Source organism: Accipiter gentilis, chromosome 6, assembly GCF_929443795.1.
Source record: "Accipiter gentilis chromosome 6, bAccGen1.1, whole genome shotgun sequence".
Classification (NCBI taxonomy): domain Eukaryota; kingdom Metazoa; phylum Chordata; class Aves; order Accipitriformes; family Accipitridae; genus Astur; species Astur gentilis.
Window position 1 is genome coordinate 42,942,421 of NC_064885.1, and position 15,282 is coordinate 42,957,702.

General features: G+C 42.6%; 2 protein-coding genes across 2 annotated transcripts in view; one reads left to right on the forward strand and one right to left on the reverse strand.

The window, feature by feature from the left end:
- The window catches only part of VEPH1 (ventricular zone expressed PH domain containing 1), an 88,947-nt gene that overhangs the window by 12,792 nt on the left and 60,873 nt on the right, over positions 1–15,282 (forward strand). The window contains exon 5 of the mRNA XM_049803074.1: positions 2,811–2,985. Coding sequence (XP_049659031.1) covers positions 2,811–2,985 — 175 coding nt within the window. The remainder of the gene's footprint in view (positions 1–2,810; positions 2,986–15,282) is intronic.
- Positions 5,624–12,367, reverse strand: PTX3 (pentraxin 3). The gene is made up of 3 exons (XM_049803075.1): positions 12,080–12,367; positions 11,150–11,683; positions 5,624–8,066 (listed from the first exon to the last, which is right to left on the reverse strand). The coding sequence occupies exons 1-3, from the start codon at positions 12,225–12,227 to the stop codon at positions 7,453–7,455; spliced, it is 1,296 nt and encodes a 431-aa protein (XP_049659032.1). The 5' UTR covers positions 12,228–12,367; the 3' UTR covers positions 5,624–7,452.

Sequence of the window (15,282 nt, forward strand, 5' to 3'; positions counted from 1 at the left end):
TTAGCAAGATTTCTTCTGCACTGTGCTGGCACCCCTGAGCCATGAACCATAAGCTGCGGTGCAGCACAGGGCACAGTAATGCATCCTATGAAGGTCAGTGGTAAATCAGGGAGTTACGTCCCCTCTGCCTTTCTTTGTGAATGACTGGCTTTGGTAGGGACCACCCTTTCTGATTAGGCAACACATTCCTGGAGGTGTCGGTTATCTCCATTTTGGTCTCGCGTACCCTGAGGTGAGACAGTAACTGGATTTGGATACTGACAGCAGCACAACGTAAACTTTCCAGACAAGAGACTGTACATTGTAAAATCATATTTGGTCTTTGAGGTACTTTAGCAATCATATTTCATAAGAATACTGAAGTATGCAATGCCTTGTCTGAGCTTTCAGTTTGTGCTGTTGGCAACTGTATGCGTAAATCAAGCTAGCTCGCATCCAAATGTTTTGGGATTGCACTGTGTCGCAAATTACTTCAAGGAGTTCATTGAAATAAAATGAGAAAGTTATAAAAGTACATTTATTGCTCCCTGAAACAGAGCTATTATCAGCAAGTTCCTTTGCATAAAAGAAGAAAGAAGGCATAAAATGAGTTTTTATACAATACGTGAGGGATAGTTGAAATAGTAATGAATATCTGACAGCTGGGTTGAATCTCACAGCATGTTTCTGTTGATATTAGCAGCAGGGAGGTCCCCTAGGTTTGCAAACATCACTATATCATATTATTGAAATCTGTTTTTCATTGTCACCTTCACATTTTCATAAGTGTGTATTCATGCCCTGATATTTATAACAGAACAAATGAAACCTTTCTCCTCCCATCTGAATTCAAACCTTTTCTTAACTAGGTATTTTGTCTTTATTGTAGGGGGAAAAAAAAATTGTTCTTTGGAATTTTCTTAGATCTTTTACATCCTAGTCAGAGGGCCAAACCTTATCTTCCCATTCTTTCTGTGTGGAGTTCCAGAGTATAACTTGGAGGCAGAATTTGGCTCCTACTCAGTAGTACCTCTCAGCCAAATATAATGAGGCATTATGTTGATTTAAACATGCTGCTGCATAAGGCTCTATTCATTTTAAGGGCTATTCTCATTAAAGACGCAGGTTTTGGTCATATGGCAGTTGCTATGATGAGCTATCTTGACCCCTAGGAGTTGCTGCAGCCCCTTCTTCCTTAGGGGCTGGCAGAAGGGAACTGTCCCGGAGTGGCTGCAGCAGTCCACTGCTTGGCAAGTCTCTGTTGCAAGGAAAAATCCTCATAGCCACTTAAACTTGGCTCTTTTGCATTGGTTGAGTAGTGTAATGTAACCTTAATTAGGGTCAGTCCTGCTCTGCGTGAGGCTGATGGCAAAGGCAGTTGCTGCTGATGAAGGAAGAGCTGGCCTGGGAGGCAATGTAGCAGGGTATGTGGAATAACAGATTTGTTTTTTCTCAGGTCTAAATTTATTTTTTCAGCACTGCTCCAGAATGAGCATGTGTTAAGTCTGGACTGCCTTTCTTTGCACTGTTTTGTTGCTTTCTGAAACATCTGGGTTCCAGTGGTTGCCTGTGATTTCAGATGCTAATTAAATATAATCATATTGCAGGATTATTTTCAAAAGCAATGAAGTACTCCAGTTTCAAGATGTTCAAAACTGAGTGAAGAGGAGAGAAAAGCACTGATTAAGGAGGGTTCAAGAGAGACTGTAGGTCCTCAGTTACACATGAACATATCCTACTAGTTTCAGGGGCAGTTATGTATGGGGAATTTAATGCGCAATAGATGCGTATAGTCTATGCACACAATTTTACATATACAAATAATTGCAGAAAAGCTTTTCTGACCTTAATGTCAAAACCTAAGTGTACATGCAGATACCCCTGAGATTGCTGAAGCTTGGTGCCGTTTTGAGGACAGAAAAATTTCAGTTGACCCTGGTGTTCAGAGAAATTGGCTGGAGTTTAGAAAAGGAAATCTTAATCATTACAGGAAAATTGATGATCAATACTAAAGCTATTACCCTGTGAGCAAGTGTCCCAGTACACTTACTCATGCATCCTCTTTTTCCTCATTTGACCGGTCTGCCTTTGATTTAGTCCCAGCGGCTTAGCCTGGGATCCTGTTCTGGGAACAGAGTCGTCCTTTCTTCACGTGGTCTCTGCCAGCACAAAGATAGACCAAAACTCAGAGTAGTAACACACTTCAGGTTAGATGAGGGAAGCTGTGACTTGTGCTGGGCAAGATTTACCAATGCTTGAAATAGTTTCCCTGAGCTTTGACTGTGCCTGCGCATTGGGCTGACCTGCTTGGGGCTGGACCTTGGTGTGGGGCAGGTCACTGTGACACAGGAATAAAAGGCAGCAATACCTCTTTTACTGCAGGGAGCAATATTTACCAGTCAACAGAATCAGTGACTGCTCCAAGGTGTTTCCTATGCTTTGGGATGAAAATTACCTATGCTGTGTGAATGATGGATACAGCTTCTGCTGTATTCTCTGAGAGCACCAAACACAAAATACCGTGTTAGAAATGTTACAGAAGTTAACATTTAACTCGTACACTTCATATCATGTTCTCTCCTTCTCTTGCGGAAGAAAAAAATAGGTGCATTACTAGCATTTCCTGGTGCAGTAGTCTTAAAGTTCTTTACTTGCTCTTTCTTTCAAGTCTGCCTCCAGCAGTGTTACCAAAACATAACCTTTCTTGACATGTTTTTTGCTTTTTTTTCCTGTTGTTTTGATTTTTGTTTTTCTACTCTGATCAGCATGAGACTTTATTTTAATCATTATTTCAGCTGCTTATTTTTCAGTGCTTTTTCATGTTTTTGCAGAATTACAATCGACCTCCCATAATGGCCTTAGCTGTTCCAGTGGCAGTGAAATTTCTTCAGAGGGGCAATAAGGAACTGTGCAGAAACATGTCAAGTTATCTATCCTTGGCTGCAATTGCTAAAGCAGATCTGCTGGCTGATCACACAGACACTATTGTCAAAAGTGTCCTTCAAGGTATGAAAGCACTGAGAGTTTGGATTTAGTCCTGCAGCATGCCCACCATTAGATTAGTTAGTCTGTATTAGCCATATATACAAACACGTTTTACATGAAAACATGTATGAGGCATGTATGTATAAAGCATGCCTATAAAACATGTTAGACACAATCTAATAACAGACTATATCAAGGAAGACCTTTCAAGAATATGTGAATTTACTGAACCTTGTTGACTGTGGAAGTCTCATTATAGATTGGATGACCCATAGGGCAGGAAATAACATCTGTATTTGTTAGTATACTGTACTAATGGACTTCAAATTATAAGCCATGATATGAGACGCTAGTTACTGGGCTCTTATCCTTTCTATTAGTGTCATTGGCAATACTCCAAAATATAAATGGAGATGAAATGAATCTCGTTCTGTGGCAAAATAGTCAGATGTAAAGTATAAAAACTTTGTAGCGATTCTTCAATTTTGCCTACTTTGTTAGCTTTGCCTAGAATATTGATGCTAAACTCTGTACGTTTTACTTTTGTGGTTTAAAAAGCCAAAAAAATTCATACCTCTACAAAAGGAAGACCAATTTAGTTGAACTAGTAATGTTCACAGTATTTGTTGCAATACAGTGCTACTGCAGTAGTAAAATCACTGTTTGTTCTTCAAGTATGAGCAATAGCAATAAGTAGCAATAGCTGTCTAATTATTCCAAGAACATTTTTATGAAGATGTTAAGCCCTTGAATTAAATGTATGCATTCTGTATTTATTAAAAAATATAAATGGAGCGTATTATGGAGGGATAGCTAAGCTAGAAAGTAATTTTGTCCCTAAGACATTGTGGTAAGAGCTTGCATATTTCTGTCTGCTTTGTTTAAGGACAAATGTGTGATAAATATGATAAATATGTATGAGCTATGTGATAATACTAATTGAGTAGAGTCCAAGAACAGAATATTGCTAACAACTTCCAAAGCCACATGAATAACTCTTTTAAGACTTGTGACATTAGTATTTATGTGTTAACATCGTGCGTTGCCACTTGTAACTCGGTGCTATTAATAGAAAGAAATAGAATGAAACAGGTTTTATGGTATAGTCATAGGTTTGGGAAAAGTGATAAACACCCACAACTGAAGGTTTCATCATGACTGAGCCTGCTTGTTTTTGTGTATTTATGTTATTCTACCAGCAGATGTTGCTGTGGACATCAGGTTTGGAAATTCCAAACTGGAAGAGGGCACTTTGAATAGGCAAAGTGCTTTGTTTTGCATAGTGGCTTAATTGCACTGTACATAATTTGTATTTCAGGGATGAAAAGGTTGGTTTGCAGCAGGCTAAGAACCACACTTAAAGACTGAGTGTTTGCTGAAGGGAGAAGAGAAGCTAGAGGATAAGCTGCTAAGGATGAATTTACAAAGCAGCGTGGAGACAAAGGGCCTTGTTCTGGTGCTGCACAGACAGGGCTCAGCCTAATGGCACCAGTGAGACTGATAGTAGACTTTGGCCTGCTGCCTGCGAGTGTTTGAGAGCTAACTGGATTTTTTGATTACTTGGGGCAACTGTTTGGCTGCATAATCAGTTTCTTATCTTATTAGCTAAAAAAGAGCTCTTTAGAAAGAGTGTTTAACTACTCTGTTCCAGTTATTGTGAACTCAGCTTCTAAACATGCAAATGTCTGTACCGTGCTTGTGATGCTGACAGGCCCTGTGCTGACACCTTCCATCAGCATAAGGGATCAGGCAGATTTATTCTCATTTCCAGGGGACAGCAGCAAAACTACGCTGAAGTTGTTGCTGTAATCTGAGAGTCCCACAGCTGTTCCACCTTCCAGAGGAGCTCAGGCAAGGGATGTGGATGTTGCATTCAGCAGAGGCTTGTTAGAGAGCAGAACTGGGCTCGGCAACATACTCCAGAAATGCATGTCTTGTGCTTGCTCCTTCATTTCTATATTTGCAGTGCAAGAGCAGGGTCACAGTGCCTTTTCCGTATTTGGAGCCCAAACTCCCCCAAAATACTATTTACTTAGTGTTTTCCAAACAGGCAAAGTAACTGTTGGCAAAGAAAAACATAGTTAAGCTAGGAAGGAAAGTGAGAAGTGTCCTGATGGAGGTGACAGAGGGGACTAGACTGTGGGAAAGCTTTGCTAGTCCACAGAAGTGATAAAGGAAGAGCAAAGCAGTTGGAAAGAGGAGAGTTTTCCAGCTGAGTCAGTGAGAATGAAGGGACTGGCTTTGCATTTGGTCATCTGCCAAAGCAGAACAGAGATGGGAAAAGGCTACTTCCAAGACAAAGCATTTCAGGTATGAGGGTACAGTAAGAAAAGTAGGCAGGAAGGATTTCTGGTAATCTTTTTGAGGATTTTGCTTTTTCTGCTATGTTTTCATGGACATTTGTTTTCATTTAATGGGGGGCGCTCTATGGAAAGAGGATTTGAGAGCGGTTTTGCCCTTGCACAATGTTGGGACCTCAAGTGTTTTTCGTAACTCTAAAGATCTGTTTTCTGGCTGACAGCAGATGAATGGAGATAATCTTTCATTGTTCTGTAGTTAAGGTTATTTGCAGATATTATTTAGTAAGGGATTTTTGTCATGCTTACCACTAAGCATTTCTTAATTTAGATATATTTTTATTGTGGGCTAATAGGAGAAATTCCAACAATCAGAGCAGTTATTTTTACCTTAAATAAACAGTGTTGACAAAACTTTGGAGCAGGTCCTATAACTAGGTATCAAGTACAGCCCCCTTGAATGGCATAGTAAAGTGGAAATTACCTTGTCATAGCTTTTTCTTACTACTTTTGTATTGTGGAAGGAATGATCTGGTAGCTGTGTCACATTCAGGAAATAAGCATAGCAGCAACATGTCAAGAAACTTTTCAAAGTGTTTTCTTAGGACATCTGTAGAGAATAAGAAAGATGGAGAAACATGTGAATAGAGCAGAAGGGTGGGCTGTTTCCAGTGGAAATAAGAATTGCTTTGAATAAGACATTCTCCATGATAACTTGTTAAGAGGCTTCAACAGGTAGTAAATAATCGTTCTTGTCATAAATGGTTACATATACAGTGAATAACTATTCATCATTGTCTACTTCTGCTCTGTTTTCTACACGCAAATCACCACTGGTGTCTTGGCTCTCTGCACTGGCTTCTTATGTGCTGTATCCAGCTCTAGTTTTTTTATTGGATTTTAGATAAGCTTGTGAATGTGAGAGAAGAAAGCCGCTGCCACCGAATATTCATCAATTCTGCCTTGTACAAACCTCCTGTTAGAATCAAACAAGTTGGTTACTTTGGATATCTAAACATATCTTAAAACTGAGTATGTCCTTCTCAGATGGCTAGCATTATGCATGGGGTACTGGTTAATTTGTTTTTAATTATTTTTCATTTGGGGATGTCTCAAAACCAATCTTTCCTTCAGTCTCCAAGTGCCGTGCTACCACAGCCTCAGGTCAATGCGCATGTGTCAGTATGTTAAACCATCTCTTCTGTACAAATGGCCACATCCATGTGGGAGAACTCCTAGAGTGGCAGATCCTTGCACATGACAGTGTTCCCAAGAGGGATTGTTATGACGGGCCTTTAAAGCTGTGTCTGGCTAATGCTTGGATTTTGGTCCTCTAAGGGTCTCTCCATTTGTATGAGATGTTGATATTTATGTTCTTTTCTATTAGCAGCTACAACCGCATGGTTCAAAACATGGAAAAATTCCCAATTGGTACTCACTTTCAGAGTTTCAGTTCATGAGAAGCGTGGAAATTTTTAGTTTAGTGAAGTATCTTTATTTACAGAACAACTTTACAAAAATAATTTCAATAAAATTATTACAAAGTCAATTTACAATATAATACAGCTCCAAATGTAACACCAGCTTATGATGGGGAAAATATTACTTTTATATGTTCGGTCAATCCGTGGCATAAATAATGCTTTAAACAAGGAGCTAGTTTTCTTGTAGTCTACAAATTACTAACGACGATTAATAAACAATGCATTTCGTGGCTTATGTGGTTCCTCTGTACAACTCACATTAGCACTATAAAAACCAATGACTGGAGGAGCCTGGAAGATGCATAGCCTTATGTCTGTTCTGCAGAGACTGGTCAGCCGGATACCCAACGTGTTTGCTTCAGCAGGGCTGCCAGGAGCACTGTTTGACTCCAAAACGTCCACAGTGGCACTCACTTCTATGCATCAGAAAACACTGCACTAGAGAGACACCAGTTGTCTCACCTCAGGAACAGCCTTTCCAATGTCATGCCTTGATGTGGGGGTTTTTGGGTTTTTTTCAGTGTTTTGCCAACACAGCAGGCAGAGATCAAATCCTGTCTCCACAGTACCTCGTTCTGTAAACTTTCAACGCTCATCTTCCTTGGGAGTTCGAGACACGGGCTCCTACGGCTCTGTTTACTTGTACGTAGTGGCGTTCGGCTCTTTGCAAAATACGTTTTCTGCTTCAGAAACTGCCTTGCCAGAATTTAAGAAACATACTGGGCTCCTCCGTATGGCAAAACTTCTGTGACTCCCCACCCGATGATGTTGCCCCTGATACTGCATGCATCTTCTCCGCTCTGCGCTGCTATCTCTTTGGCACTGAGCACTCTGTCCCACATGTTAAAGCCAGTTAATTTTCCGGAGAAGGCTAAAGCTTCGTCAAATCCACCTCCAACGCAGCAGCCGTTCTTTTCTTGACCGAGCTGCAAAATCCCTCCATCTGGAACGGTGTGAGCATCAGCAATGTCTGAGGCGGTGGCTGCGAGCTCTCCCTTCACCCACAGGGATGCAGATCCGTTCTCTGAGCTCCAGGCACCGCAGAGATGGATCCACTTCCCAGGAACAACTACGTTTTTGACAGCTAACTTGTGCTGGTTACCACCAACAACAAGCACTGCAGACTCCTGGCTGAGATAAAGCTGGATTTCATATGGATTTAACTTGGTTCCATAGGAGAAGACAATAGTTTTGTCCAACGCCTCAGTCACCTTGATCCAGATACAAGCAGTAAAGGAGTGAAGGGTCATTCCAGCAGTTGGGTGAACGCTCCCAAATATCTTTTTCGAACGCATGGGGAATAGAATTGCTGTTTCACACCCTGAAAAAGTTAGAAAGATTGTTAGGTAGATAAAAACCGATCTATTTGTACATGCACAGTTAGGACCCTTGACATATGCTCGCTCCTGGGCTTCTTAAAGGGAGCGGAGAGCTCAGCTCATCCAGTGGGATGTAGGATGCTTTGAAGAAGCTGTCAGATCTCATGGATGAATTTGCCAAACACTGTGGCAATGGGTCTAGGGGCTAATCAGGCTGCAGGAACAAGGCTTGGCTCTTCCCCCTCTGCAGTAGCAGTGTATCGTATAGTCCTGTGCCATGCTAAGTGACATTTGAGTTTAATGCTGCCTGCCGGCTCTGGTGCTTGCCTCGGGAAGTTGGGCTTCCCCGAGGGTCTGTGCAGGGCAGGTGCCTTCTGCTCAGAAGTGTCTCCTGGGAGAGCTTCTCTTTTGATGGGTCACCTCGAGAATTTAGCACCTTACATTGGGTAATTATGTTGGCTAGTCCCCTCTGTTTCATTTAAGTCCTGTTTTAGCCTCTGTGTTTTTTTTCAGGAGTGATGAAAACAGCAACATTATGGTGAGGGGATGGGTTCAGTGGTCTGTCCAACGGCGGGTTTAGGTACCGTGCCGTTCCTGGGATAGCGGTGTGAGACTGCTGCTGCGGCTGGGGAAATGGAGCCGCTGGGTAGTTGTCACGGGCAGTTATGGAGCGTCCTGCAGTTGTCCTGTGGATAACCGGGCAGCAGAGGAGATGGGGACAGGGGCTACGGAAAAGCAGTGCAGGGAGCGTTGGTAGAAGCATGCTGAGATGTGTTTATGGCAACGACTCCCTTTTCGGACCCTGCCTTTAGGGCTATTGGGCAGTAGCTTTCATTGGTACGGGTTAAGCATGGGAAATATGTAAGACAACTGGTCTTTTAAAAACAGTTAATCTCTCAACTCCATTGAATCAATATGTTGATAACAGAAATTAGATTAGCTAAAACCACTAACAGAAATTTATGGAACTTGGAAAAGTGACTGATGATCACTAAACCCAAGCCATTTTTTGGTATTCTATGTACCATTCCCTAATTGTATATAACTTAATATTCTAGGTGACATGGGGGGAAAAGCAGCTCCCTTCTACAATTAAGCTGGCTCATTTCCTGTTTAAACAAGCTAGAGGATCTAAAATGTCTAAAAGCGTGTGGAAACTTCTGCTTCTGTGAATGAAGGACTCTTTGTGTCCTCCAGGATCATGCTGCTGTGTTATTTCATAGACTGCTTCCTTTCAACTTTGAGCAGATTTTACATTTCTTCATTGGCCCTTTTGAGAAGGGGCAGGGTCAGCAAGCAACTGTTGGGGATACTCCTTAAAATGCTACTTAGGAACACTATTGTGAAAAAGCTTTTAATTAGGAAGCTTTCAAGCTTTATTATCAAGGCCTAAACAAAATTAAAACCAGCCTCACTGAAGAACAAAAAGTGTGATTAGAAAATCCCTCAAGAGCATGGCTGGCAGTAATTCAAGATGTGAGAAATGAAATTCAGTTGCTAAAAATTCTTTTGAAAAAAATTCTAGAGAGACACTCTGGAAGTACTTAAAATGTATCCTTTAAATTAAAAAATAAGAACATTTTATATAAAAACATGTAGGGACCAGTGGAAATAATCTGGATTTCCACTGATGAGACTGAGATCCTTAATGCCAATCAAGTTTTATACTCTCACCTAGTGCAGAGTAACTGACTGCAAGGCTGGCTGTGTTACAGGAGAGTGATAAAGAATGAGATCATGCTTTCTGGAAGGCAAGATTCATGTGCTTGGGGAAAAAAAGGAATATGCTGTAAGATCTACTCCCAGTACACAAAGATTACTGAAGTGTTATGATAAATAAAGGAGTAAAAGCAATTTACTTATAAAGCTGAATCCATGCCCTACATGAAAGGATAGATTCACGTTAGATTGTAAAACTCTTTGATGTAAATTATTGTGTTTGTATTGCAGTAGGCTTGTGTCAGTTGTTGCCTTTGCTTTAGCATTTACAAGAAGCACTCCTTGCTCACCTGTGCAAGAGCTTACGCTGGTGGTGCTGCTCAGGATCGCTGGCAAGGCTGGTGTAACTGCACCTCTAACTTCCTATTCACGGATACCCGTGGGATTCTGCGAGTGTAGATTTCTGTGGGGTTTTTAAGCTGCAGTAACCTCCATTTGTGGAAAATACGGTTGTTAAAGACATGTCAGTGTTTAGAAGACAGACAGTGATAGCTATCTGGTAGGCAGAGTTATATTCAGTGTAGTTATATTGTGCATGTAGCAATTTTGCATCCAGCTTTAAATAGATGGGGGTCCGCTCTGCCATACCCAAGTTGCTGTAGCTGCTTTTTGGGTGTCATATTACAGTGCACAGAAAAATTGACGTGGAATTTGAGATATGAGCTCCTTTTTCTATGGCTACCTTGCTTGCTGACCAACGCAAACATTTTGGAAGGGGAAAAAAACCCCCGCAAACCAGCAATACCACAGTGTTACTAATTTTTCCATGCTTGAGGAAATATTCTGTCCTCACAGTTGCATGCAGTGAATGTGCCCTCCCTGCTGCAGGAAGCGTGCTTAGCTCCTTGACATCAGCAGCGTGTCCTCAGATCTAGCTGTGCTCCTGGGCAGTTGGAGTTGGTGAGGAGACAACATTTAGTTTAGGAAGAGAGAAGAGTAGGTACACGCATGAACAGAACAGGAGAGCTCAGCAACTGGCGTGTATGTGTAGGAGTTACCAGCTGGGAAGGTAAAAGGTGAGATAACATAATTTGTATGTTTAAAATACATTTGCTGCTCTCTGGCAACTGTTTTGATCTGGGAGAGCCTGCAGGAGGTGGGATCTAGCTGGCTTTGCCCTCTCTAAGGACTTTGATTAAACCCTTCTTTGATCCCACGTTTGGAAATCTCAGCGCCTCTTTTCTGAGAACAGTTAATGGGTTTCCTCCCTGTATGTACAGACTGCTCAAAGCTGCTGTGGTGTTCATAAGATTGCTTTGGAGTCGTATGCAGAGGAAGGTGCTCAAGAGGGGTATTTGTAGGATGTCTGTCTGGACAGGCCCACCAAAGAGAGCTCTCTGGTAAAGCACAGCGCATGTGGACTTACCTGCTGGCAGTAAGTGCTGAGCCGCCCATTTCTGCGATGCTTTCAGTTCAGCTCTGGTTTGCTGTAGCTCTTTCCACAGAGAGTTCAAAATGATATTGTCTCCTCTGGTGGGACTGAATTTATCCTGCTGAAAAGCTGTCTCCTGAGCCTCCGCCTCAGACCTCCTCAGCCAAGCGCTCTCCAGCCGGCCGAGCCTGCCGGACACGTTGTGGCTCAGCAGCAGAATGTGCTCAAGAACCTTTACTTGCTCAGACTCGTGAAGCCTCTTGGCTTCTTCAGCTTGGTCAGTGTTCCTTACAAGCGCCTGCTCTACCTGTGACATGACATGGGAGGTGACTTTCTCAACGGCAGCGGCGAAGGTGCCCGCGAGGTTGGTGGTGAGCTGGCTCAGCTCTGCTTTCAGGGTCTGCAGGTCCACCTTCAGGATCTCGTCCATCTGCTGCAGCATCATGTTCTCTTTCATTTGAGAGTTCTCGAGCATGATGAAGAGCTTGTCCCACTCAGTGTGCTCTCGCTGGCAGTCGCATGAAACAGCTGGAATGGAAGATACAGATGTTGCTATTCCTTTGTACTTACATTTTTAAACAGAAGGAGTATTTGACAAAATCTGGCTCTCTGCAAGGCTTACAAGCTCCAGACTGTCAGCGTGTGTCCCTCTATATCAAAGCAGGGAAGTGGTGTGTATTATAGCTATTTTAAAATTGTCATCGGCAGTCTTTTGCAGGAACACTGAAAAATAGAGAGCATAAAGCAAATTCCAAGGCACGCCATCCAAGTGCTTTAGCATTTGCTGACCATAATAACCTACTGGTGCAAGCACAAGCTTCTTCCTCTGAGAAAAATATTTATGTTTGTAATAACTGTTACAAGAGCTAGGCAACAAAGAATGCAATTCTGCACTTAACGCAAATTTAGTTTAAATCTACTTACTTTCCTCAGTACCAAGAACTGGACCTTCAATTTCATTATCCATATTCACATACATGAGATCATAGTCGTCATCTTCATCCAGAACAGAAACAGAAGCCCTGAAAACACAGAACAGTGTAAGCAGAGAAAGTATTTCTTGGGGCAGCATTCTTTAGCTGCTTCCTGAAAATAGCTGGGCTGTCTGGAGCTAAAGTCTAAGTCAGACTTCAGCAGAGACAAGACTGCTAGTGAGACACAGCGAGCCCCTAATAAATGCTCCGAGCGCCTCAGCTTGAATGAATGAGCAATGCTAGTGCCAGTGTTGTAATAAGAGCACTTCTGACTGTTGGTTTTGGCCGAGAGGAGAAGGGGGCGTGCAGCTTGCTCAATTCCAGCCTTCCAGGTTTGCACTGCGGGGAGATGTACTGACTCACGAAGGGGAAGAAACGGGAAAAACTGCTCTTGCGAGCTGCCGCTTCCCCTCCAAGTGCAGATTGCTGTAATGTGTATCAATGGGAGGGTGAGAGTGGGGGGTGCAATCACTTGGAGCTCTCTGCCTGCGAGCACTGGCTGCATCAGTTATGTTATTTTGTGTTATTTGCGGAAAGGAAGGTCTTCTCTGCAAACTCATTTTGTAGTTGGTATGTGCCAGGGCTCTGGAGGGGATTCGTAGAAAAATAAACATACCTGGAGTTGGTTTGGATACACGCGTATGGTTTAACCTAAATATTGTAGCTTTTTTTGATAGTTACGTATAAAAACTTCTATTATATACTGACAGTTTACTGCTTTAAGCAATAAAGGAGAACTCATAAAGACAGCTTGTTAAAGTGTTGCTTTTCTAGCCCTAATTACCAATAACAACATCATAACTAGGCGGATAATAGGTTACTGCTAGTATCTTGTTTTGCGAGCATGTAGATTAGCAGCTGTGTGATTAGAGTTGTTTCTGTTAACTTGGAAAAAACAAAACAAGGCACTCTTGGATTAGACATTAATCTAGTGCTAAGTATTATTGTTATTGGTGTTAATCTGTTTTAAATTCTGGAAGGCTTATCAGTTCAATGGGCCATTAATTATTTCAGAGATGCATTGCTTAGGTGAGATTAGGGATAATATGGTACAAATTATATATTGGCTCTGAATTATTCAGAGAATAGCAAAAAACCCCACATAATTGCACCTAGCTTCCAGTCAGTGTTCCCTTTCCATTTGAGTCTGGTTTAGCTCCTTATCACTTGATGCAGGGGTGTGTAAAGAGGGCCCTGTGCTTCTGTTCTTATTCATTCTGCCTCCAACACCTGGGCCACAAGTGGGAAGTGCGGCTGCATGAGGCAGCAGAGACGGTGTGCGTGGCCTCAAGCATTGCTCCCTCCTGCAGCGGGGACCAGGAGGCGCTTTGCAGGTTTCTCCTTTTGCTCAGGAGGGAGGTAAGGCTGGAGCTGCCTGCTCCCCAGCCCCTCCAGGCTTGCTCCACACACCCCCGGGCAGCCTGCTGCTCCGGGGGCCACAGAAAGCTGCTGAGAGCCTGGTGCTGCACCAGATGCCTCCCAGCACCCAGCCTTGCTAGTGCAAACTTGGGCTACCTGTGCGTTGGACTGCTGGCCGCGGTACTGTGCTATTCCTGCGTGCCAAACTGGTCTCACTGTTTCACCCTGGGTGTATGTGGGGTTTCTGCCACTGTGGGGCCTCCAGCTGCTCTTCCGCAACCGCAAATAATAAATAGTAACACCGGCGCAATACGTTAGAAACCTCAAAACTTTGGTAGAGGTGAACATTTTGGGGAGGTACATGCCTAACTTCACTCATCCTGTGGAAAAAAAATTAGGCGTGGGCGCTTATCTTCGAATACTCAATTTTCAGGGAATGTCGAAACACCACTGTATAGCTTCGAGAGATCCTTCTGTCCATGTTACATTTGCAGTGTGCTACAAGGCTCGCTTTTTCCTCTTTTTTTTTTTTTTTTTTTTTTTTTTTAACAAGCTCTCTGTGCTGCTGAGTTGGGCAGAGAGCACAAGGCAACCTTTGCTGCTCGTCGTCCGTGCAGGGAACACGGCCAAAGTGCGCCCGGAGCATGGTCCTGGGGCAGCCGGGGCGGGCTGGCATCGTCACAGCACGCAGTTGTGGTTGTTCCTGCTGTACGTGCCTCCTCCCTGCCTGACTTGCAGCCAGAAGTGCAAAGCCATCGAGTGTCCCCAACTGTACATTAGTTTCTGCCTGAGTTGCATAATTCCCAGTGTGTGGTCTGCTTGGGAAGTCTGAGAAAATCTAATCTGGAAAGTATTGGGGGGTAAGGGTGGTAGGGGAAGGAAGAGGGAAAGAAGGTAATTAAGGAGTAGAGTATAATGTTTTTCCATTCTCAGACAACAAACATACTTTTCAGGCTCTTAGTTTAGACTGAGACAGATGAAGCAGGATGGAAAAAAGTGAATTACTTGGGAGCGGGTACAATATCGCCTCTGACTGCCCGAGCTCTGAGAATCAAAAGGTTGGTGAGTTGCTTGTGCGTCATACCCTTAGAAACTGAAAAGGTGTGACAAACAAATGGCAAGAAGTACTCAGAGCTAACTTGAAACATGAAAAGAAAATAAAATAGTGAATTGGGTTGTGCTCTACGACCTTTCTAAAGTTATATGAAGAACAGACACAAACTGTAGTATCTGCTTGGATCATTTACAAGTTTGTATACGCAGGTTATTCAATTAAAAGCAATTCCATGTCAGTGAGGTGGCTTTAATATCACTCCAAAGTGATGGGGTTGCTTCTAAATTGCCTTTGCTTTTCATTTATCTTGGTTAGTGAATATAAATGTGGCAATGCTTGCTGTAGGAAACTGCCCAAATTTGTGTTTGTACGAAGTATTTTTGTCCAGAGAAGTTTCATGGCTGCAATCCATCATGTTGTGTCACATCAAATTGCATTCCTCCTCTAATACATCCGACACTTGAAATGCTTGTTTTCTCAGGTTGAATAATTAGTCTTACCTTCCAGACACCTTCCTATCTGTGACATCCCAGCTCAGGCAATAGCACGTCTCAGGTTTGTGCCTGTCTTTCCTTGTTTGAAGCTGCTAGTTTTTGTTACTCTCTGCTGAATTCCTTCTCTCTACACTTTTACAGCTGAGATGAATTTTGTCTGTCCAGGAACATGGGAATTTCATCTTTTGCAATTGTTGCCATAGCTGAAATTTGACTGGAGCTTAAGGGTTCTCTTCCATATGAGCA